The 23,839-nt window shown below is 41.3% G+C and overlaps 1 protein-coding gene and 1 pseudogene across 9 annotated transcripts in view; both read left to right on the forward strand.

Annotated features, from left to right (window-relative positions):
• Positions 1 to 23,839, forward strand: part of LOC139809040 (esterase FE4-like) — a 282,671-nt gene that overhangs the window by 120,959 nt on the left and 137,873 nt on the right. For all 9 annotated transcript variants that reach the window (XM_071771673.1, XM_071771691.1, XM_071771698.1 and 6 more), the window contains one exon: positions 3,969 to 4,154. In XM_071771673.1, the coding sequence (XP_071627774.1) occupies positions 3,969 to 4,154 (186 nt within the window). The remainder of the gene's footprint in view (positions 1 to 3,968; positions 4,155 to 23,839) is intronic.
• LOC139813043 (uncharacterized) overlaps positions 4,536 to 23,839 on the forward strand; it is a 78,826-nt pseudogene continuing 59,522 nt past the window's right edge.

Below are 23,839 nucleotides of genomic sequence, written 5' to 3' on the forward strand. Positions count from 1 at the left end.
TTGTTCATAAACAACGAGTTCTTGTCTTTTTGGACCCTGATGATACTACTAAGTTTGTTCAAGATACGGTACCCCATAGATATGCATGATTTATCTACTTTCAAGGCAATTAATTCCGAGATTGATTTGATATATGAAAGAACAATAAAATTCTTTTTTTGTTGTGTTTCTGTTTCTTCTGTGCTACCGTTCAAAGATTGGTTGATAAGTTTTTTCAATCTCCGATTGATATGGGTGAATTTTAAATTCATAAGGTAGCCGTTCTCAATCAAATTGTTATAATAAACACTAAATTCTGTAGGGACATTCGTGAATAACGAAACCACGTCAAAGGAAACCAATATCTCAGAGTCATTCAACGTTAAGTTCGAAAGGTCAATGCACAGCTCAAAAATATTATTCACGTGGCTTTTTGCTTCAGGAAGGCTATTGGCCAAAATCGTTTGTAAAAAGAAAGCCAAAGGATAAAGAGCCGTATTAATAGACGAAACAATTATTCTAAATGGTACATTTTCTTTATACATTTTTGGAAGGCCATATGCTTTAGGAATAAGATTTGAATCACTGGAGTGCATAGAATAATATTCTCTTGGAGAGATATACTCTTTCTTCAACCACTTTTTTAGAAGGTTATTCAGCTCTTTCTCAATTGTGATGGATTTTTCTTAACTATGGAATACGTCTCATTATCACTTAATAATGCTTCTATTTTATGAATATATTCATCTTTGTTTAATGCCACTGTGACACGTTCCCTTTGTCAGCTCTTGTAAATACGACGTTAGGATTCTCTCGTTGGTAAGTCACCGCGTGCTTACAATGTTATATAATATTAAAATGTTAATTAGTAATAAACAACACGAATTAATAATTCGAGTAAATCGCAATTTAAAATGAGTTGATCGCGTCGCAAAGTGACCTCAACCATATTATAGGAAGTATACTTTATAAAATATTTCTTGTTTTTTTATATGCAAGCTCGTTAATATAATTTACTTTTTATCTATTATTATATATTTATTTTGAAAATAGTACATTGCAAAGCAAAACCTATCTGAGTTTAACACTTTGCGACGTAATCACCTCAGTTCAAATTGCGATCTAATTTGCAATGCACTATTTTCAAAACTAAAATATAATGTATAAAATAGTGGTTGAGGGGGGGGGGGGAAAGAAAGGAGCAAAGAGGTCGAGATGTAAAACAAGGAAAAATCTTTCAATTCCATTTTTATTAATTAATATTATTACTTTATATCATAAAAAAACATTTTACATGTCATGCATATTACATGCATATATATATATATATATATATATATATATATATATATATATATAATAAATTTATTTTTTTATTTTTTTATTAATTTTTAATTATACATACACACACACACACAAATGAATTCTTCTTATTTTTCAAAATTGTCTTTATTTTTGTTCTTTCTTTACATATGCATACATATACAAAAAAAATAAAAATAATATGATAGCCGGTATTTGCTGACATTATCTCTCAATATTTACATCCGTGTGTTCACGTATTAGTGTTTGTACTTACGTGGACGCTACTACATATGCGATGTAAGAGAGACAAAGATGCAAGCAGTCAGTATGTTACTACAAAAATTTCCCCAGCTCCTTAGATCTAGTGAGAATCGTAATAACGAGATTTTTCATAAAATAAGTTACATAGATTCGTGAATTTTTTTTATATATACTCTTTATATAATAATGCAGTCAGCTACAGAGCCCGATTTTGCATTTTTGCTCTTAAAAATTTATAATAAATTAAATACGGACTCGGCTAACCCAACCTTACCCGTTGCTAGCTGCCCATTCCCCCAAGTTTATTAAAAATTTTTATTTTTACCTTTTTTCATAAAATAGCTCTGTAGCTGACTACAGATGAGCTTACTGATTAAGAATATCCTAAATGGAATAAGATTCATTCGGTATTTTGGCTAAAATCTGGTTATTACGAATCCGTAATTCCAGGCCGGCCGATAGGCCTCTCCACCGTGTCTCCTGCCGACCCTTAAAGGGGGAGCCTCATGTAACGGTCAAAAAAATCGAAAAAATGTTTATTGCATAAATTATTAGTAATAAAAGATAAATACGTTTACTGACTCCCCTCAGGGTTGCAAGGCGTTTTGTAGGGACGTTTTCAACCCTTTATTCAATTCTCATCCACTACTACCCTTCTCCTCTCACTTAACCCTTTGGACCAACGGCTTAAGGGTCGACAGGAGTAACACTACCGACCTCTGTCGGGTTGCTTAGCTGCGAGTCCGTATTTTATTTATTATAAATTTTTTAAGAGCCAAAATGGAAAATCCGGCTCTGTACCAGCTTGCGGCTGATCTTACTGATTAAAACGAGCATAAGTGAAATGAGATTCGTTAATTAATTTGACTAAAATTTGGGACAAGCCGTTCCTAAGCAGCTTTGCAGCTCTAAGCAAGCCTGCAAAGCTGCTTAGGAACGGCTTGTCCCAAATTTTAGCCAAATTAATTAACGAATCTCATTTCACTTATGCTCGTTTTAATGAGTAAGATCAGCCGCAAGCTGGTACAGAGCCGGATTTTCCATTTTAGCTCTTAAAAAATTTATAATAAATAAAATACGGACTCGCAGCTAAGCAACCCGACAGAGGTCGGTAGTGTTACTCCTGTCGACCCTTAACGTCTCTTTCCGAAAGACGGATTCTAGTTTGCTCCGCACAAGAGTCTATCTTGTACAGAGGGCGCAGCTTTCGGAAAAAACATTCCATGTTTACATGGCTAGTGAATTCGAACCTGGTTCTTCAGATTACGAGTCTGGCGCTCTACCACAGTATATACTTGTGGCTCTACCACTAGACCACACTGCCGCCCTGCATAAATTATTAGTATAATATCTCTAGAATATATTCCCAAAGTTCCAGAGCGAAATTCGAACTTGAAATAGGCGATTTTATACTTGAGCATTACCACCGACGAGATAATAGTATCTCGTCGGTGGCATTACGCAAGTAAACCGCGCGCTCCGAGAACTTAAAACTTTAAACGCATTTTTCTCAAAACCACGTTTTTTAAATTGGTGTGCAAGATTACTCATAAACTATTCGACCAATCAACTTGGTTTTTGGCATGCATGTAAATAACTAAATACCATTGTATGTAAACCTACTTGTTTAGTTATTTTATTAAATTAAATAACTTTTATTGCATAATTAAATCCAAAATTTTTCCGTAAAAATTGAATTTTTTTAAGTCCTGTTATTTTTTTAATTTTGCATTATTTACTGAACAGGTTTACCGACAATGGTAACTTATAATAAAAATAAAAAAATTTTGTATTTTTTATTCAGTGATTAATTGCAGGCGCAATGCTGCACACCAATTGTGAAGTCCGGCGCCGCGGCCTTGGAGAATAAGCTTTGTTGCTACTTATAAATAAAGAATTTTGCAATGAAAAAATATTTTTTTACATCTACAAATGTTGCTAAAACAATTACCCAAGTTTCAATAAGTTTCATTTTAATGTCTCTTTAAAAAAAATTCCAGAAAATTGCCTTGTTTTCAGCGTTTTACATGAGGCTCTCCCCTTAAAACGACCATTCTTCACCACCAAAATCAGTCCGAGTTTTCAGACCTGTGTGTAAGACCGTTCTCCTGAGTAATCTTCAGAAGGTTTTAGCCCCTCCCCCGCTTATTATGTGTACTGTCTATACACACATATCAGCAAATTACTTATTTTAGTACTGATATAAACTGTTTCATTCCTCAGTTATATTTGTTCATAACTTTTTAATAAACAACGAGCGACAGCTAAAACTTTCTGAAGGTTACTCAGGAGGATAACCTCTAAATAATATATATGAAGGAGAAAGTCATTGAAGGGGGATTTGTAAGGGTAAAAATATACCATTTTTAGTTAAAATGAACCAATTTCGCAAAAAAGGAAATATATATTAATAATTTCTTCAGGTTTCCTAAATCTCGATGACAAAGTAGCAACAGGCAATCAAGGTCTGAAGGATGTGGTTATGGCATTACAATGGGTCCAAAAAAATATATCAAAGTTTAGTGGAAACCCGACAAATATCACTATCTTTGGCGAAAGCGCTGGTGGAGCCATTGTACATTATATAACTTTGTCTCCGTTAGCTAAAGGTATAAATCCTCTTACTTTATCTATAAATACATTATTACTTTGAACATAATGTTCTAAAACCCTTAAACAAATTAATCACAAATTTATTATATAATTTATTATGTATTATTTATTATATATATAATATAACCATTTTAATTTAATTTTTTCTCAACAGGAATATTTAGTTGCTAATATATTCTTTAGAATAAAATATATAGATAAAAAGATTCTTTGTGAGTTAGCAAAATAAATAAATATATTTCTTTAATAAATAAATAGATATTAACTAATATTCCACGTGGAGTAGGGGTCCGATTGACCACAACCACTCACAACGACCGGTGCCTAGAGTTTTTCCACTGGACTAGCCCTGTGAGTGGGCTGTGGTCAATTGGAATATGGTCAATGGGACCTCTACCTCCAGGTAGTATACCTACGTCAAAATGACACTAAAAACTGATGATTACTGATCCAATTACGTCAGTTGACCAAATAATACTTAATTTAAAACGTCTTTTTTGTGAAGTCTTAGTGACGTTGTATAAAATAAACGTCATAATATCGTGATTTTTAAGTCATTTTTAAAAATAAATGTTTTGTAATATAATTGAAAATACAAGATAATGTCAACAGTTGTTACAGAACATTACAAAACAATTTGCATTACAAAATTATCTTTTTATAAATATCTATATATATAAATTGTATTGTTATATTAATATTTACTGGTTACAAGTAAGTGTCGGATCATCTGATAGATGACATCCGATGGAATCCGTTTCTCGTATTCATGAAGAATAGAGATAAGGAGGACGAACTTCATGTTTCGAAATAAGCCCAAAACCCGGTTACAGTGATAGTTCGAAATACATACACCGACAGCGCTACGATCGGCAAATTGGCATCTAACAACCAACGTATAATAGACAAACTAATTAAAGAATATTTATAATTATCTTTTCCAATCGTTTGAAAATTATTTGGAGAAATTTGAAAAAACTTTCCAGAGTTTGGAAAACCATTACAATAATTGAAAATTAATTAAAACAATTAAGCGTATAATTGGCATATTGTCTAAAAAATTTTTTTTATTATTCAATCGCTCTAGAATAATTTGGATAAAGTGTCGAAATATATTTTATTATTTAGAAAAATTACTCTATTTTAATAAAAATTAATTAACAGGTAGATACCGGAAATAAGTTGGCGCTGGAAGTTTATATTTTTTAATAAACAATAGCTCAAACGATTGCTCCTTAAAGATGTATGTCGCTATAGCTATATGTAGTATAATTTTGTTTTCTTGATTAAACAGTGTAGAGCTAATCTCAGAAATTATTTATCAACAACATGGTATCATTGGGACAGAAAAAGCGTAAAAATCGCAATTTTGTCCCATTTTTGTACTTGATATTGTTTAAATAAATCATTAAAAAATTGAAAAAAATATATAAACAAAAAATCTTAAAAAACCGTAATTGCATAATTCTCAATGTCATAGAAATGTACCATAAAAATTTAATTATTTTTACCGTACATGAGCATAGAGATACATATTATAATATTTACATGGGAAGTATATCTATATATGTACAATTTCTGTAACTTTTAAAGCAATTAAATATCTCAGAAACGGGTCGGACAATCGATCGCAAATTTAACACAGGTTTTTTGGATATATAAGTGCACAATCTCTGTAAATTTCAGCTTTATCCCTTTATTTTGACATAAGCGACATACATCTTTCAGAATCAAGAATTGCTAATTTCTTTTAAAATTAATATTTTTTTAAAAATTTACAAATAACGTAAAATTTATAATTATCGCTCAAAAACATATTTCTAATAACTTTGTGCAACTAAATCCAGCATAAGATAATTGCTCCTTATTGCTCCATTATTACTTTAATAATTTATTGTATTTGTATTGAAAAATTAACAAATTAATTATTTCACAATAAGTGACGACGCACCCACTTAACCTAACCTATTGACTACTTATTCCCAAGTAGCAAAGTGACGTCAGAAGACGACATAATGAGGTCTATTTTTAGTCACTTTTGGTCTATGACGTCGGCGACTAATAATGGACGTTTATAAGACGTCATTTCTTACTTAGACCATCTAAAGACGTCATTTTAAAGACGTCTTAAAGTCGTCCAAATAAGGTCTTTTTGTAACATAACTATTTTTACTCTTTAATATATGTATATGGCTCGATCGGCAGCCAACGGCAGAAATATTCAAACGTAATATAACAATTGTTTGTATATTGTTTATAACTATATCTCAAAGAGTTCAACCCTTTAATCAATATTAATTTTTGTAGAATAATTGTTCCTCGCTTGCTCTATTGGGATATTCAATCGCTCCATTTGTATAATTAATTTTGTATGATACTTTTGCATTTTTATTGAAAAATTAACAAATTATAAAGGCTGGAGCACAAACTTTTGCGTAACGCATAATGCATCCGACCTTTAATTTGTTAGTTTTTTAATAAGAATGCTAAAGTATTATACATACGAATGGAGCGATTGAATATCCCAATAGAGCAAGCGAGAAACAATTATTCTACCAAAAATCAATATTGGTTAAAGGGTTAAACTCTTTGAGATATAGTTATAAACAATAGAATTGTCGGCTGCCGAGCCATATACAGTTAGTACAGTTACAATAGGCAGTCAATAGGTGGCTGCGTCGTCACTTGTGAAATAATTAATTTGTTATGTCGAATATCTTTTGACCACATTAGACAATAAAATCCATCGACATATACTACTGGACTGCGCATACCACGCGAAAATCGGTCCGCGTCATAGAAAAGGATAGAGCGCATGTGCGGCCAATATCTATCTCTTTCTATTTAACACTGTAATATTGGTTGAAAAGAGACAGAGATTAGCCGCACATGCGCTCTATTTTTTTCTATGACGCGGACCATTTTGGTACATTGTTTAGATACGGATGGCGCAGTCCAATAGTATATGTTAGAGTCCCTCTAATAAGAGTCACGACATCTTGAGTTTCGGTAAAATAAAAGAGAAAAAAAAGCAATATACAAGCGATATACATTCATATCGCTTTCTCTTTCTCTTTTATACCTCTTTCTCTTTTTGTTTCTCGTGCTTTTGCCGAAAATACGAACCAATCAAAAGTTGCAGCTTCGTGTCGCGACTCTTATTAGAGGGACTCTAGTATATGTCGATGATAAAATCATTTATATATTAGATGGATTTATTACTTCTATCAATAAGTATATGTTTGCCGTATCGCCCTGTTAGTAGTATAGGTTAATAATTAGTAATTAGTAATTATATTAGTTATATCTGTTTTTCATTGTACCTCTCGCGCGAAACGTTGGCGGATCGCGAGCGGTGAAAATATGCGACTCACCTATTGATGCTGCCATCGCCCATCCGCCGACGGCACCGACTGCCCCCAAAAAAGGGAGCACCTACTCGCCCGCGGCACATTTTAGGACTGCGGGCATTCGTCGTCAAGCCGTCTTACGGCACTCATCACTAAAGAGTCTTGGAGTGCGCACCAAAACTTCGGAACGCCCGGCCGCACGCTCGATCTCTCGCTTGCTATCTGCTGTCTCTTGCCTGCTACCTTACGCATTTTGTTTGCCTTGCTGCTTACTTATTCGCCTGCCTCGCTGCCTACTCTGCATGCGTGTGCCCGCCAGCCGCAGATTATCCAAGGCCACGAGGATCGACGACTTCCCCAGGGGACGACAGGCGGACCAAACGGTGAGTCGCCGCTTTCGTTTGCATGCGCATTTCGCTTTTGCTACCACATTTGTCGTGAGGGGATTATAATTATCCCCCTCTGGTCCTTCGAGCAACAATTAGACACTTTCGCCTTCGGGGGACTACATACCCCCCCGCTCATTGGTCCTTCAAGGCGGATTTTTTGCGTTAGAAAATTACCGCCGATTTTTCGCTTATCTCGCTTTACTCGCTAATTCTTGTAACCGCGCATTGCAATAACACGTGGCGTACGTGTTAATAATCTCTAGTTTCGCGTGATATCTCTCGCTCACAATTTGGCGACGAGAATACTCGCGTGAACTTCTCACTTATCGTAATACGTGCCATTGTCGTTATCTGCATTAGTCGTAAATTTGCTAATTTGTTCGTTTTGTACTCGCAAAGTGCAATAACACGCGGCGTGTTAATAATCTACAGTTTGCGCGATATCTCTCGCTCGCAACTTCGCGACGAGAATACCCGCGTGAATTTCTCGCTTGTGATACGTGCCGTTGTCGTTATATGCATCAATCGCGAATTGCAATAACGCGGGGCGCATTAATAATTTACAATTCGCGCGATATCTCGCTCGCAATTTCGCGACGAGAATACTCGCGTGAATCTCTCGCTCGTCGTAACACGTGCCATCGCCGTTATCTGCATTAACCGCGAGTTTCGCAATTGCCTGCTTATTAGTAAAAAATAATTGATAGTATAATACCCGAAATATTAAAACTTAGAATATTCTCGGACAAGCCATACGTTCTCGCCTCGCTGTCGGCGGCCTTGACGCTCGGTCACGAGCCGGCCGCGTGTACACAGTTTTTTCTACATATACTCGCGCGCAAAAATAACGCGCTACACTATTTCTCGTTATTGTTGGGTCTGCTTTCGGCACGACTCGAAATACATATTATTCCGATCGTTGGAATTCTTGAAAACACATTTGCCATCAATCGAAAATACTTGTTTGTCGGCACTGGTTTCCGGTATAGAATATTAGCATTCTGGTACTCTTTCAAGTTGATTATTAGATACTATAATCGCAATTACAAAAGAAGTTGTCGTAACTAATGCTTGTGTCGTGGATTATTGCTAGGCTCGTGTCGTATATGCTGCTCGTGCCGTAACACCGCGCGCGACACTCCCTGATCTAATCGTAACGCCATAGATACTTGCGTGCATCTCTCGTCGTAACCGGGTACCTGTGCTAATTGATATATTTTGATTATTGATACAATTATTATTAATTTGTACATCCTTTGCAACCATCTTCCTTGATAGCTATCCTGTGTTTGATTCTTGTTTCCTTGCGTTCGCGACGCACTGTTCTTGCGTCAGTCAAATCGTCATTTTCGGTATCGCACAAACAATACGATTTATTATATTGTAGTTAAAGAATATTCTCTCGTGAATATTCCATCGTGCCTTCGCGTAGGAATTCGAATCGAGCCATCCGTTACGCGTCACCTTGACGAGTGGAACAGTTGTTCTGTTTTTCTGGCATTCCAAACTTGAAACCTATTGTTCTCCGGTATTTGTCGATATTTTCGGGCGGAATTGAGTTGTCATTACTCGAGCTCACGTAAATCCTCAACCTTGCGCGCGTGTTCCACTCTCCGATCATTATGAGCCGGGGTCACATAACTAAACGCGAGTTGTGTATACAGCGGATGAGGGAGATTCATGAGCTGTCGATGCTCGCCGCGGACAATGTCGCACAAAGGCCGAATTTCCTACCCTTTAGGTATCCCACCGTGGCTAAGTTGATCGAAGAATTTGAGGCGGCTCACCTCAAGGTGATCCAGAACGCCTCGGACGAGGAGTTTGCCGCGGAGGACGCGATTTGCAAGGAATTCGACACGATGCGCTTCGGGGTGATCGGACGTTATGAAAAGTTTGTGGGGGCCGACCGAGCGACCAATATTTGACGGCCTCATTGAAAGGGGAAGCGCTCAATGTCGTTAAGAACCTCCCCCTCTTCGCCGATAACTACGCGATAGCTTACGATGCTTTAATTTTGCGATATCAAAACAAACAAGATTTGACGGATTACCACATGGATTTGATGCTGAACGCCAAGCCGTTAAAATCGGAGTCGGCCGCCTCTCTGCGCACACTGTTGGACACATTTACCAAAAATACGCGTGCATTGAACCTGTTGGAATTTCCGACAAACTCTTGGGACTACCTGCTTTTCAAATTCTTGCTAGAAAAACTCCCTTGTTCACTTCGCGAGAAGTTCGAATCCGAACACCGGACGAAGGAAATACCAAAGTACGCGCAACTTACAAAATTCTTCTCAGAATTTACTGCCGGGTCCTCGCGTCCGTATCGGGCCCCTCGAATATGTCGCTCAAATCACAGCCGTCTTTGCCGAAAAAATCAAGTCGGCTTCGTCGCTTGCAACTCGAACTGCCGAGTGTCCGGTGTGTAAGAAACAACATCTTGTTTTCAAGTGCCCTCGATTCTTGAAATTGTTTCCTAGGGAAGACATTCAACGGCAAAAACTTCGAATTTGTGCCTTAATTGCCTTCGCGCGGGTCACGGCGCTAGCAACTGTCCATCGACGTGGACGTGTCGGTCGTGCAAAATAATGAGCCCCTCATCACCATGACTAGCGTTGCGAAATCGAGTCCGGTTGTATTGTTGTCAATGGCGCAGGCCGAAGCTCTCAACATCCACGGGAACCCCTTCCCTGTTCGCATCCTTTTAGATAGTGCTAGTCAACTGAACTTTATTTCGGAAGGCTGCATGCGAAAGGGTGGTTTCGGACGAACCAAGTGTCGTACCATAGTTTTAGCGGTAAATGATACAAAGGCAGCTGCCACTCGAGGCAGCACCTCATTCGTGATTCAAACCCAAGGCAATGGCAACACGCGCATTCCAATAGAGGCTACGATTCTTCCACGCATCTCCGCCCAATTACCTAGTAGTCAAGTCGAACAAAGAGCGTGGAAACATCTACAAGGATTAAAGCTTGCGGATCCGCAGTTCCACCGACCTGGTCCCATTGACATTTTAATCGGCGCAGACATCTTTGCATCACTGATTCGGGATGGTCGTCGTGTACAGACGCCTTCAATTCTATTTTTGGCTGGGTTCTCGTCGGTTCAGTGTCGACGCAGGCGTCCCAGTTAACACACTCGTTTCTGACTCTCGACTCTTTATACGCATCTCTTAGTCGATTCTGGCAATTAAACGAGATTTCATCGAGGAACTATTCGCGCAGACCACGCATCGCAACGTATCTGGTCGCTTTGTAGTGTCGTATTCTTTCACGAAAGATAACCTTTGTTTTGTTGGCACGCGTCAAGTAGCTTTGAATAGATTTTGCGCACTTTAGCGTCGCTTCAAATTAGATGCAGAGTTTAAAATGAACTATAGTAAATTCATGCAGGATTATTTGGATAATGGTTATATGAAATTGATTAAACAGCCGTTCCTGGTGGACGAACCTGTTTTCTTTGCCCCATCATGGGGTATTCAAATCAGATAGCACGACTACAAAATTGCGTATCGTGTTTGACGCATCGGCTAAGGATCTGAACGGCGTCTCGCTGAATCAAATGTTGCGATCCGGTCCTAAGTTACAGTCAGATATAACTGTGATATTGTTGAGATTCCGGATCGGCCTCGTGGCGCTTACCGCGGACGTCAAGCAGATGTTCCTTCAAATCTTGGTCGAACTCGGTCAGTGCGACTACTAGCGAATAGTGTGGCGTTTCTCAGAGAACGACCCAATCTCGGACTACCTTTTGTTGACAATCATTTTTAGATTGACATGCTCTCCGTACCTAGCGATTGCTTGCTTGTTAAAATTAACGGCTGAAGGCAAAATAAGCTACCCGTTGGCCGCGGCTGTCCTGGAAAAGAGTGTTTATGTCGACGATGTGGTGGCGAGCGTCGAGTCAAAGGAGAAGGCCCGTGAGCTTCAGCGGCAGCTACAAGCCTTGCTTAAAACTGCAGGCTTCGAACTCAGAAAATGGGCCAGTAGCCATCCGTCGGTTTTAGCTGATTTAGATCCGGAACTCTGCAATCAGTCATTGCTATCCTTTGAATCGCCTGAAAACCAGTTTCTTAAGGTTCTCGGACTTCGTTGGTATCCTCAATCAGGCAGCTTCGGCTTTCAAGTCAATCCGTTGGACAGAGATTGCACCAAACGCACCATTCTCTCTGAATTAGCTCGCATCTTTGATCAATTAGGTTTCTTGATACCGCTTACGTTGGCAGCCAAGCGATTGATCCAGCGACTCTGGATGCTTATATTGGAGTGGGACGACAAGCCTCCTTTGGAGATATGTTCCAGATGGGAAAGATACAAGTCGGAGCTCCCCGCGCTAGCTTCCATTCGCATATCTCGTACTATCGCAGTAGATAACGTAGTCAAACGAGAAATTTACGGGTTTTGTGACGCGAGCGAGCAGGGCTATGGAGCCGTTGTATATATTAGTGTATATATTAGAATCGTCGCCGAAAATGGCGTAGTAGATCCGTATGCTTAGCGTCAAATCAAAGGTGCCCCCGTTTAAGGCCATCACATTGCCGAGATTCGAGCTTTGCGCGGCTGTTTTGCTGTCAGACTTGTTAGAGTATGTCGAAAAAATTCTCCGGCCTGAGGTTGCCGTCGACGATACACCTGGTCGGGTTCTGAGGTTGCCCTCGCTTGGATACGCTCGACTCCACACCGCTCGAAGACGTTCGTACGTATTCGTGTTGCCCGCATCCAGTCCAACACGGATATCTTTTGCTGGAAACATGTCGATACCAAATCTAACCCAGTTGATTGTTGCTCAAGAGGCTTGTTTCCTCAAGAACTAGTCGATCACCCGATTTGGTGGACCGGCCCTGCGTGGCTCGTCGAATTTAAACCTACTCAAGAAACGACATTGGAAGTTGATGATCTTCCCGAGGAGGAAGATCATCAACTCGCGCCTTCGTCTCCATAAATCCTGCTGATGACGTAAATTCTATGACAGTTGTTGATTCGCTTCTCGATCGCTTTTCGTCGTTAGACAAACTCGTTAAAGTGTTCGCATATTGTCTCCGATTCGTTAATGGAACCAGATAAAAAATGCTCAGTAGAACTCTCGTCGTAGATCAAATCGAATTCCATTTGACTTTACTACATCTCGTCAAATTCGTTCAATCTCGTTGCAGAAGATATCCATAGATTAAAAGGCAATCAGCATTGCTCCAAACCTCTACAAAAACTCGCCTCTTTCTTGGATGCACGCGGAGTCCTCAGGGTGGGCGGTAGACTAACACATTCCGCAATTTCGTATGCAGCCAAACACCCAGCTTTGTTACCTAGCAAACATCGGCTAACGGAACTTATAATAGAGCGCACTCATTGTTTACACTTGCATTCGGGACGTCGATCGTTACATTATATCTTGTCGCAGAACTTCTGGATTTTGGGGGCCCATCAGGCCATTAAACGTTGTTTGTCGCGTTGCTATTAATGCTTCCGGGCGAATCCGCATACCATGCAACCGCCCATGGCGGACCTACCACTAGATCGAGTACGTCAGGCTAAGTTCTTTTCAATCACCGAAGTCGACTATGCGGGCCATTTCCGGTTTATAATCGTCGTGCTCGCGGGACAACCTCGTTCAAAGCCTACTGCCTTTTTGTTTACTTTGCCACAAAGGCAGTTCACCTAGAACTCGCATTTCTTTATCTACAAAATCGTTTTTGTCAGCTCTGAGGCGCTTCATTGCTAGGCGCGGCCGTTGCTTGCGGATATATAGCGACTGCGGCACCAATTTCGTTGGAGCTCATCGGGAGCTCGTTAACTGCATACAAGCTGCCACGGAGAGAGAAAGAATTCAGTGGACGTTTAATCCTCCCTCGGCGCCACACTTCGGTGGCCTCTGAGAAGCGAGGGTCAAGTCCATGAAGACCCATCTGAAACGCGTAATAGGAGCGCAGATCCTCACCGTAGAGGAATTTGGCACATTCATAACACAAGTAGAAGCCATTTTAAACTCCAAGCCCTTATACCCTACTAACGACCTCGGGGTGCTCTCACCGGGGCACTTTCTCATCTTGGAACTCTTTGTAGCTGTCCCGTATCTGGAGCCGGTGCCGATAGGTAGACTCGATCGATGGCAACTGGTGCAACACATGCACCAACAGTTTTGGAAACGGTGGCATGACGAATATTTGCACACCCTCCAACAACGACCAAAATGGCTAAAATCAGCATCTGCGGTGCAAAAGAACACGTTGGTCCTGTTAAAGAACGAGAACGCTCCTTCCTTACAGTGGAGACGAGGGCGGATCGTAAAGTTACACCCGGGTCATGACGGTATCTCTCGGGTCGCTACGGTGAGGACAGCGGATGGCTTTCTTACTCGCCCTCTGGTGAAGTTGTGTCTCCTGCCGGTAGACAACTCGCCAGATGGGCCCATTCAAGCATAGAAAATACGTTGTATTTTGGTGGGCGGCATATTTGGCCTTATCGCCTTGTTAGTAGTTAGGTTAGTAATTAGTAATTAGTAATTAGTAATTAGATTAATTATACCTGTTTTTCATTGTGACTCTCGCGCGAAACGTCGGCGGATCGCGAGCGGTGAAAATATGCGACTCACCTATTGGTGCTGCCATAGCCCATCTGCGACAGCACCCACTGCCCCCAAAAAAGGGAGCACCTACTCGCCCGCGGCACATTTCAGGACCGCGGACATTTGGCGTCAAACCGTCTTACGGCACTCATCGCTAAAGAGTCTTGGAGTGCGCACCTAAACTTCGGAACGCCCGGCACGCTCGATCTCTCGCTTGCTACCTGCTGCCTCTTGCCTGCTATCTTACGCATTTTGTTTGCCTTGCTGCTTGCTTATTCGCCTGCCTTGCTGCCTGCCCTGCATGCGTGTGCTCGCCAGCCGCAAATTATCCGAGGCCACGAGGATCGACGACTTTCCTAGAGGACGACGGGCGGACTAAACGGTGAGTCGCCGCTTTCGTTTGCATGCGCATTTCGCTTTTGCTACCACATTTGTCATGAGGGGATTATAATTACCCCCCTCTAGTCCTTCGAGCAACAATAATTAAACACTTTCGCCTTCGGGGGACTACATACCCTCCCGCTCACTTTATATAGTATATTGAGGCAAGCAAATTTATTGTATTCGAAGTTTATTTTTGTGGTTATTTCTACTTTATTTTATTTTATTTTTATTTATTTATTAATGCAGCGAAATAAGGCTGTGAATATAAGTTTTCTTTTTTTGGCTTATAAAATGTAAACTTTTATTACCGTCTGACTGACTAGCATGTAAGCATCGAAATGCAAAGCTATAGTTTTTAGTTTTTGTTTAGTTCTAGTTTATTATTTGCGTTTAAATTTAAGTTTAAGCGCGATACCTAGTATTTTTTTAGTTCCAAACGTACTTAGCCTGTATCTATTTGTGTGTATGGGGACGGCGCGGCGAGATGACAAGCTCAGCGCAGAAGGCAGCACCGAAAATGGAGACTTGTCATAATGTTTACGTTTAATGAGTAGAGAGGTTTGCGAATTTTTTGACATGCCGGGGGAATGTGTGTGACATATGGATGTAAAAATAAGGGAGGGCATCGGTTCCCGAGGGACAAGATAATGAAAAAACGGCTATAAAACGCGATTTCCGAATACAAATTTGCTGTGCACAAACCATTTTAGACCTGAGGATTATATTACCACCGGCTTTGAAAGTAGTGAGTTTACAATATAATTAATAGACATATAATGAAACATATGTTTAGTCACGAATTTGTATTCGGACATAAATCCTCGCGTTTTATAGCAGTAATGATCCACCGTTTATTTTTCATCATATCTTGTCATTCTTGTCTATCGGGAACCGATGCCCTTCCTTATTTTTACATCCATATACTACACACATTCCCGACATGTTAAAAAATTCCGAAATATTCACGTTTATGTACACAGATTTTCTCGTTAACGATATACTCGGTACTCGATGACAGCCGGTGTGTCTCCAATTTCGCTAGCGCCCCTAGCGGCTAAGAGTGGCACGCTTCGTCCCCATATGGTTTCGTACTGCGCGTTTCGATGAATGTCTTTGTAACTCGTATGCGTCCCGTATAGATGTCACGATGGGCGCGCCATAGCGCGCGTACTGTTTTATTCCCAGTTCTTAGTTACACGTCTAGTCTGCCTCGCTCTTGTGCATTAATAGCTTTTTGTAACCGTTCAATTATATTATTGTTTAAATTTTTTAACATCACGTCGGTGTCGTGTGTAATCTTTAATTAAAGTTCTCATATACTTTAAGTTGTTTTTTTCATTACGAGAAGCTCTACTGTCTGAGCGAAGTGTGCGCGATACAATCTTGTCGCTTCACTATCTGTATTACGAACACAAATTTCTTTATATAGTCTTGAGATAAGTTCACTTAAGTTTAGTTATTAGTTTCTTTTAGGTTTGTTTGCACAAGCTTTAACCAAGCCTGATCTCGTTGAATGCTAAGAATAATTGACAACACATAGCCGAATACGTATTTAACTTTCAGTTTGAAATGCAAGTAGTATAAATAATTTAGAAAAGTACATGACATAAATCAAATAATTATACAGTTTAAAATATCAATATGTTAAACAATATTTTTTTAACAAGATTAAACAATGTTAGAAACAAAGAAAGTCATTATCTTAAAATAATATTGTATAAACTCAATATGCTCAGTATATCTTTAAATTAAACATGTTAACCATTTTTTTTTTTAATATTTATGATAGAATCTAATTTATAACCTTTATATTCAATTTAGGGAAAAAAAGGTATTATTCAGTAGCAAAGTTTTAACTGATATCTTAAGTTTGTAACATATTTAACTAAATAATTATTTAACTGAACTTTATTTCAAAAAACGTGCGAATTAATTAAATTACATTAGTGTATTTAGAATTTAATGAATGAATAAAATCTAATTCCAAGTAAACGGTCTTAACAATTCGTATTTCTGAGAATGGAAACTCGAAAATCAGATAATGACCTTTAAATTAGAGAAATATCTTTAAACTAAGACACTGCTCGGGGGGTGGTAGGACCGTTCCCGGATTTGCAAAAATTCTAATTGTTCGAAGGACCAGAGGAGGTGTGTGTCCGTCTCCTCGACGCGAAATTAAGCGAAAGCGAATTTGTTAAGCGACTCACCTTTCGGGGCCGTCGTCACGTGGAGGGATTTGTCCGTCCTTAGGCAGGCACATGCAGCAAGCGGGCTAGACAGAGCAAGCAGGCAGGCAGAAGCAAGCAGAGTAAGTAGGCAGGCAGAAACAAGCAGAACAAGCAGGCGGAGCGGCAAGGCAGCAAGGCAGGTGAAATCACACTCTCGGAGTCAGCCTTCCGTAGGTTCGAGCATGCACGAGGGAGAGTACACCCCGAGACCGTTTAGCAATGAGTTTCTTACGACGTCTTGACCGTGAGTGAGTGCTCGCAGTCCTGTAATGTGCCGCGAGCGAGCAGTTTGTCCTTTACGGCGGGTCCCTCGTAGGATGTGCGAAGGCAGCACCAATTGGTGAGTCGCGGAAATATCGATATCGATCCGAGATCCGAGCGATCTGCCGACGTTTCGCGCGAGTTACCGAAATATGGTAATGTACCGATAATTTAACCCTAATACTAATACTACTACTAATACTGACGAAACTATTTACAAAGGCGAGCGCCAAACATACCGCCTACTTAAAAATACAACGTATTTTTATTCTAAGCTTGACTAGACTCCTCTGGTGAATTGTCCATTGGCAGAGGACACAATTTCACCAAAGGACGAGTGAGAGAGCCATCCGCTGTCCTCACTGTGGCGACCCGAGAGACACCGTCACGACTCGGGTGAAGCGCTGCAATTCGACCTCGTCTCCACTGTACGCGAGGGGCGTACATTCACGTTTTCATTCTTTAACAAGACCAACGAGTCCTTGTGTACTGTAGACGACGATTTCAACCATTTAGGGCGTTGTTGGAGCGTGTGCAAATACTCGTCCCGCTAACGCTTCCAAAACTGCTGGTGCATGTGCTGAACCAGTTGCCATCAATCAAGTTGGCTCATCGGCACCGGATCCAGGTCAGGATACGGAACAGCTACGAGAGATTCCAAGGTGAGGAAGTGCCCCGGAGAGAGTACCCCGAGGTCGTTAGGATCGGAGCTAATAGGGCATAAGGGCCTGGAGTTCAGGATAGCTTCTATCTGTGTTATGAGAGTGCTGAATTCCTCTACGGTATGAATCTGCGCTCCTAGTACACGCTTTAGATGGGTCTTCATTGACTTGACCCCCGCTTCCCAAAGGCCATCGAAGTGTGGCGCAGAGAGAGGATTAAACGACCACTGAATTCGTTCCTGCTCTGAGGCGGCTTGCATATAATTAACAAGTTCTCGCTGAGCTAAAACAAAGTTGGTGCTGCAGTCGCTATATATCCGCGAGCAGCGGCCGCGCCTAACAATAAAGCGCCTCAGAACTGACAGAAACGATTCAGTAGATAAGGAACAGGCGAGTTCTAAGTGAACTACCTGTGTAGCAAAACAAACAAAATAACACGTAAGCCTTGAGAGGGGTTGCTCCGCGAGAACGACGATCGTAAACCAAAAAGGGCCCAGCATAGTCGACTCCAGCGATCGAAAAGGGCTTAGCCTGACGTACACGATCCAGTGGCAGATCCGCCATGGGAGGTTGTACAGTACGTGGATTCGGAAGCACTGATAGCAACGCGACAGACTACGCTTAATGGTCCGATGGGCCCCAAGAACCCAGAAGTTCTCCGACAAGATATAATGTAACGATCGACGTCCCGGATGCAAGTGTAAACAATGAGTGCGCTCTATTATATGTTCCGTTAGCCGATGTTTGCTAGGTAACAATGCTGGGTGCCTGGCTTCATATGAGATCGCGGAATGTGTTAATCTACCGCTCACCCTGAGGACTCCGCGAGTATCCAAGAAAGGGGCGAGTTTTCGCAGAGGTTTGGAGAAATTCTGATTGCGTTTTAATCTATTGATGTCCTCTGCAAAACAATAAGATTGTACGATTTTGACGTGAAATAGTAAAGTCGAATAAAATTCAATTTGATCTACCACGAGAATTCTATTGTGCGAGTTTGATTCAAGTCGGTTAACAAAGCGTAGACAATACGCGAGCACTCGGATGAGTTTTTCCAACGACGAAAAGCGATCGAGAAGCAAATCCACAATAGTGGCATCGGCAGGATCTGTGGTGACGAAGGCGTGAGAATTCGCTTCCTCCTCAGGAAGATCCTCAACTTCCGATGTCGTTGTTTGAGTGGGTTCAAAGTGAATGAGCCACGCGGGGCCAGTCCACCAAATCGAATTAGTCATTAAATTGCGGGGAAATAGTCCATGGGAGCAATGATCCGGATTGGACTCGGTATCGACGTGGCCCCAAACTGAGACCCGTACGTTGTCCTGAATGCGGGCAACGCGGTTGCGAACAAACGTCTTCCACGTTTCTGATGTAGAGACGAGAGAATCTATGCGAGGGCAACCTCGGAATCTGACCAGGTATATTCGGCATCAATGGTAAGATGTCCCTGAAAGACTTGACGAACGTACGCGATCAACTTTGAGAGAAGTAGAGCTCCACAGAGCTCCAAACGAGGTATTGTAATAGGCCGAAGCGGTGCTACCTTAGATTTAGCGCAGAGTAAGCGAATTTCTACACCATCTCGCGCAACAAAGCGTAAGTAAATTACGGCTCCGTAACCCAGCTCACTGGCATCGCAAAAGTCATGAAGCTCACAACAAACTACATCGCGCGTATCAAACGTGCGAGAAACGCGAAGGGAAGCCAACGCGTCGAACTCAGCTCGATAGCGTTCCCAACTGCGACAGATATCTGTCGGAGGCTCGTCATCCCACTCCAACTTCAGCGTCCACAAGCGTTGTATTAGACATTTTGCAGTAAACGTGAGTGGAGCCAGGAATCCCAAGGGGTCGAAAATACGCGCTACCTCCGACAATATGGTGCGTTTAGTACATTTACGATCCGAAGGATTGATTTGAAATCCGAAGCTATCGGATTGCAAATGCCAACGAAAGCCTAAGACTTTAAGTGATTGATCCTCGATCGACTCAAACGATAACATGGATTAGCTACATAACTGCGGGTAGAGCCCATCCAACGCGGCAGGATGGCTACTCGCCTATTTCCTAAGTTTGAAGCCGGCGCTCCGGAGTAGCGATAACAATTGATCTTGAAGCGCGCGAGCCTGTTCCACCGTACGGACGCTAGCCACGACGTCGTCCACATAAAGCGCCTCGAATAATGCAGCGAGAGCTAAAGGATAGTTGTCGCGATATTCGAGAGCTAGCTGGAGCAAGCAATAGATCGCCAAGAACGAGGAAGAAGTAAAGCCGAACGTAACTGTCTTGAGGAAGTAATCAAGGATAGGATCCGACTCCGAGAAACGCCAGACAATGCGTTAATAGTCGCATTGCTCCGGGTTTACCCATATTTGACGAAACATTTGCTTCACGTCCGCGGTCAGAGCTACCGGGTCGGCGCAAAATCTAAGCAGAATGGCGAATAGGTCTTGCTGTAATTTCGGACCACTGAGTAATGTGTCGTTTATTGGTAGACCGTTTGGGCATCTCGACGAGGCGTTAAACACTACCCGCCACTTGGTGGTAGTGCTATGTAGTTTGTACACGCCATGGTGAGGCGAATAATAAATGTAACCATCCGACGGGAATGGATCACTAATTAATTCCATACGACCGCTATCGAGATAGTCTTGCATGAAATTATTGTAACTAATTCTAAATTCGGGATTTGATTGAATCGGCGCTCGAATGCGCGGAGACGACTAACAGCTATAGAACGCGAGTCGACGAATGTAGGAGGATCCGACGCAAAGGGGTACAAAACTACGAAGCGACCCGAGTGGTCACGATAAGTGGTCCTTGCGAAAATCTCCTTACATTGACGATCTTCTTTCGAACAAAAAGTGTGTTCTGGTACTTCTTCCAATTACCAAAATTGACCCACTGCGGTCTCGATCGACTCGAAAGTGGTAGCGAACGAGTGCAGGGGTGTTACTTGTAACGACGGAGATACCGCGCCCGTCAAGACCCAGCCAAATACTGTGTTAAAAGCGTCCGGTTCTCCATCCCCTCCTTTTTGACGACCATCACGTAAGACTGAGACAAACGATCCTGCTCCTAGTAAAATGTCAATATTGCCGGGCAAATAATACTCGGGATCCGCGAGCGACAATCCCTTTAAGTGATTTCACGATTGGACTGCAACCTTACTATTAGGCAACGACGATGTAATGCGCGGAAGAACCGTGGCCTCGATTGAAAAACGAATATTGTCGCGACCGCGTGCACGAATTACGAACGACGTAAGGCTCTTTGTAGTGGCGGCCTTAGTTTCGTTTAACGCGAATACCGTTGCATTATGCTTGGTCCGACGAAAGCCGCCTTTCCGGAGGCAGTCTTCAGTAACAAAGTTGGCCTGGCTCGCGCTATCTAACAATACGCGTACAGGGAACGCGTTGCCGTGTGAATCTATCACCTCTGCTCGGACGGCCGACAACAGTACGACGCTATTGGCGAAACTAGCCATCGTCACGAGCGGTTTATCCTCCGGTTTAAGAACAGTCGCGGTATCCTGGGCGGCAGGAGTTGCGGTTACCGGTTCGACCGTAGGAGTGGAACTAGAGCTCTGCTCGAAATGCAAGATCGTATGGTGCTTCATTTCGCAGGATCGACATGACCACGCGGAAGGACAATTCTTCACGTCATGTCCCGAGCGAAGGCAGTTGATACATAATTTCAGATCGCGAGCGGTGGAAAGTTTCTCCCTCGACGAGAGTTTGAGAAACCGAGAGCATTTTGATACGTAGTGTTGCTCCTTGCAGACGGGGCAGTCCCGTATGAGTCACGAACGACGAGACCGACGCGGATTTCGATTTGGTCGAAAAGGTGGACGGACCCGAGACGGCCTCAAGGACTTTACAATGCTCGGAAAGAAACTTAATGAGTTGAGCATATCGCGGTATCTCTTCAGCCCTATGGATAGATTCGAATTTCTCCCGTAACAAACGGGGAAGCTTCTTTAACAGAAAATTTAGCAAGATGAAATCTCACGCATCGGTCGGAAATTTCATTAGGTTGAGCGCGCGCGTGTTTTCGGTGAACGTGTCTAACAAGTTGTAGAGAGCATCGGCCGATTCTAATTTCAACGGTTTGGCTTGGCGTATCGACTTTAAGTGGTGGTCTGCTAGCTTTCTTTTGTTCCGATATCTGTCGAGCAGCGCGTCGTAGGCGATCATATAATACTCTGCGGCGAAAGGCAAGTTCTTGATTACATTGAGCGCTTCTCCCTTTAGCGAGACCAGCAGATATTGATACTTCTCTATCGACGAGGTCTGTCGGTTGTCGTGAATCGAAGCGTTAAACAACGCGATAAAGGACGGCCACAGTGTGAGATCGCCCAAGAATTGCGGAAGCGTAATTCGAGCCAGTTTGACCGCCGACGTGTGGCTCGAGGGCTGAGCCTGTACGGTTCCGGGCGGCGTGCCCGTGAGTGCGTGATACCGTCCCTTCACGGCGTTATGCATTTTGTCGAACTCAGCCCGAATCACGTCTTCGGCCTCGAACTCGGAAGTCTCCTGTATGACTTTGAGATGCGCGTTCTCGAAGTCCTCGGCGATCTTTGCCACGCTCGAGTAGCGGGCAAAAAAGCTTTCTCGGATCAATAAAATAATAATTTAGGACTCTCGAAATTGGAAATTCGTAATAGGATGGCTATGAGAGTCAAACGCAGTTGTCTGTGCGTAGATAATCAGAATCACTGATTTATTTCAAATCCATTTCAAATGAATTACAATCGAACGTTTCAGCTTATAGATCGAGCCATCTTCAGCGATATCAAACGACGAATAAAATTAAAATATTGCACAGTTCTCCATTCCAAAGTGATAAGTTTCCTGCTTGGAGATTTCAAGAAACGAAATTGAAAAAGACTACTAGATCCATATCTGTAAAAATAGTTACCTTATTACACCAAGTATTAATTAAAAATTCTATGGTAACTCACTAAGTAGTCTGGAGAACAAATGCATCAAAATAAGCCAAGCGAGGCAGGTATATAAATGCGGTGTGAACATCACAGAGAAAAATGTATAATCTGCACAAGGGATTCTGAGATCCCGACGGCACGACGCACGAAACGGTATTAACAGGAAGAGGTCTTAAGTCAAATTATACAACGTGTAGGTCAAATAAGTAAGAAATAAAACTAATAAATATTCGGTGTATAAACAATGAAAATTGTAAACGTGTAAGTCAAGTCAAATTATAAAACGTGTCGGTCAAATAAGTAAGAAAATAAAACTAATAAATATTCGGTGTATAAACAATGAAATTATAAACGTGTAGATGAAGCCAGTAAAAAATGAAACTAAATATTCTATGTATAGGCAATGTCAGGCGGTACGACGCAAAATGTTTATGGACATGGTTTACAATTTATTTAGAATAGACAGTATGCATGGTGCATAAACTCTGTATCCGTTTGCAAGTTGAGACTATTTTTTTGTAGCTTGATATAAGACATCTCTGAAACAAGTCTTTTTCCTAAATATCGTTCCCTATCTAAGATTTCAACGTTCTCCCAATCAAATTCGTGGTCGAAATTAATTCTATGTTCAGTAATAACAAATTAGGTTGTTGTATTTCTGCGAATATGGTTACGATGTTCCGAAATTCTCGTTTTTAATTGCCTCATCGTCTGACCAACATATGACGCGTCGCAATTTTTACATGAAATTTTATACACCACATTTTTATTTGATTGGATAGGGAGAATATCCTTCTGCACTTTAATAAACTTATCAAGTTTATTCAGACTATAGAACGACAAGTTAACATCTGTAACAACTCTTTTAAATTTTTCGGATATATTAGAGACATATGGTACTGT

This window comes from Temnothorax longispinosus, chromosome 1, assembly GCF_030848805.1.
Source record: "Temnothorax longispinosus isolate EJ_2023e chromosome 1, Tlon_JGU_v1, whole genome shotgun sequence".
NCBI lineage: Eukaryota > Metazoa > Arthropoda > Insecta > Hymenoptera > Formicidae > Temnothorax > Temnothorax longispinosus.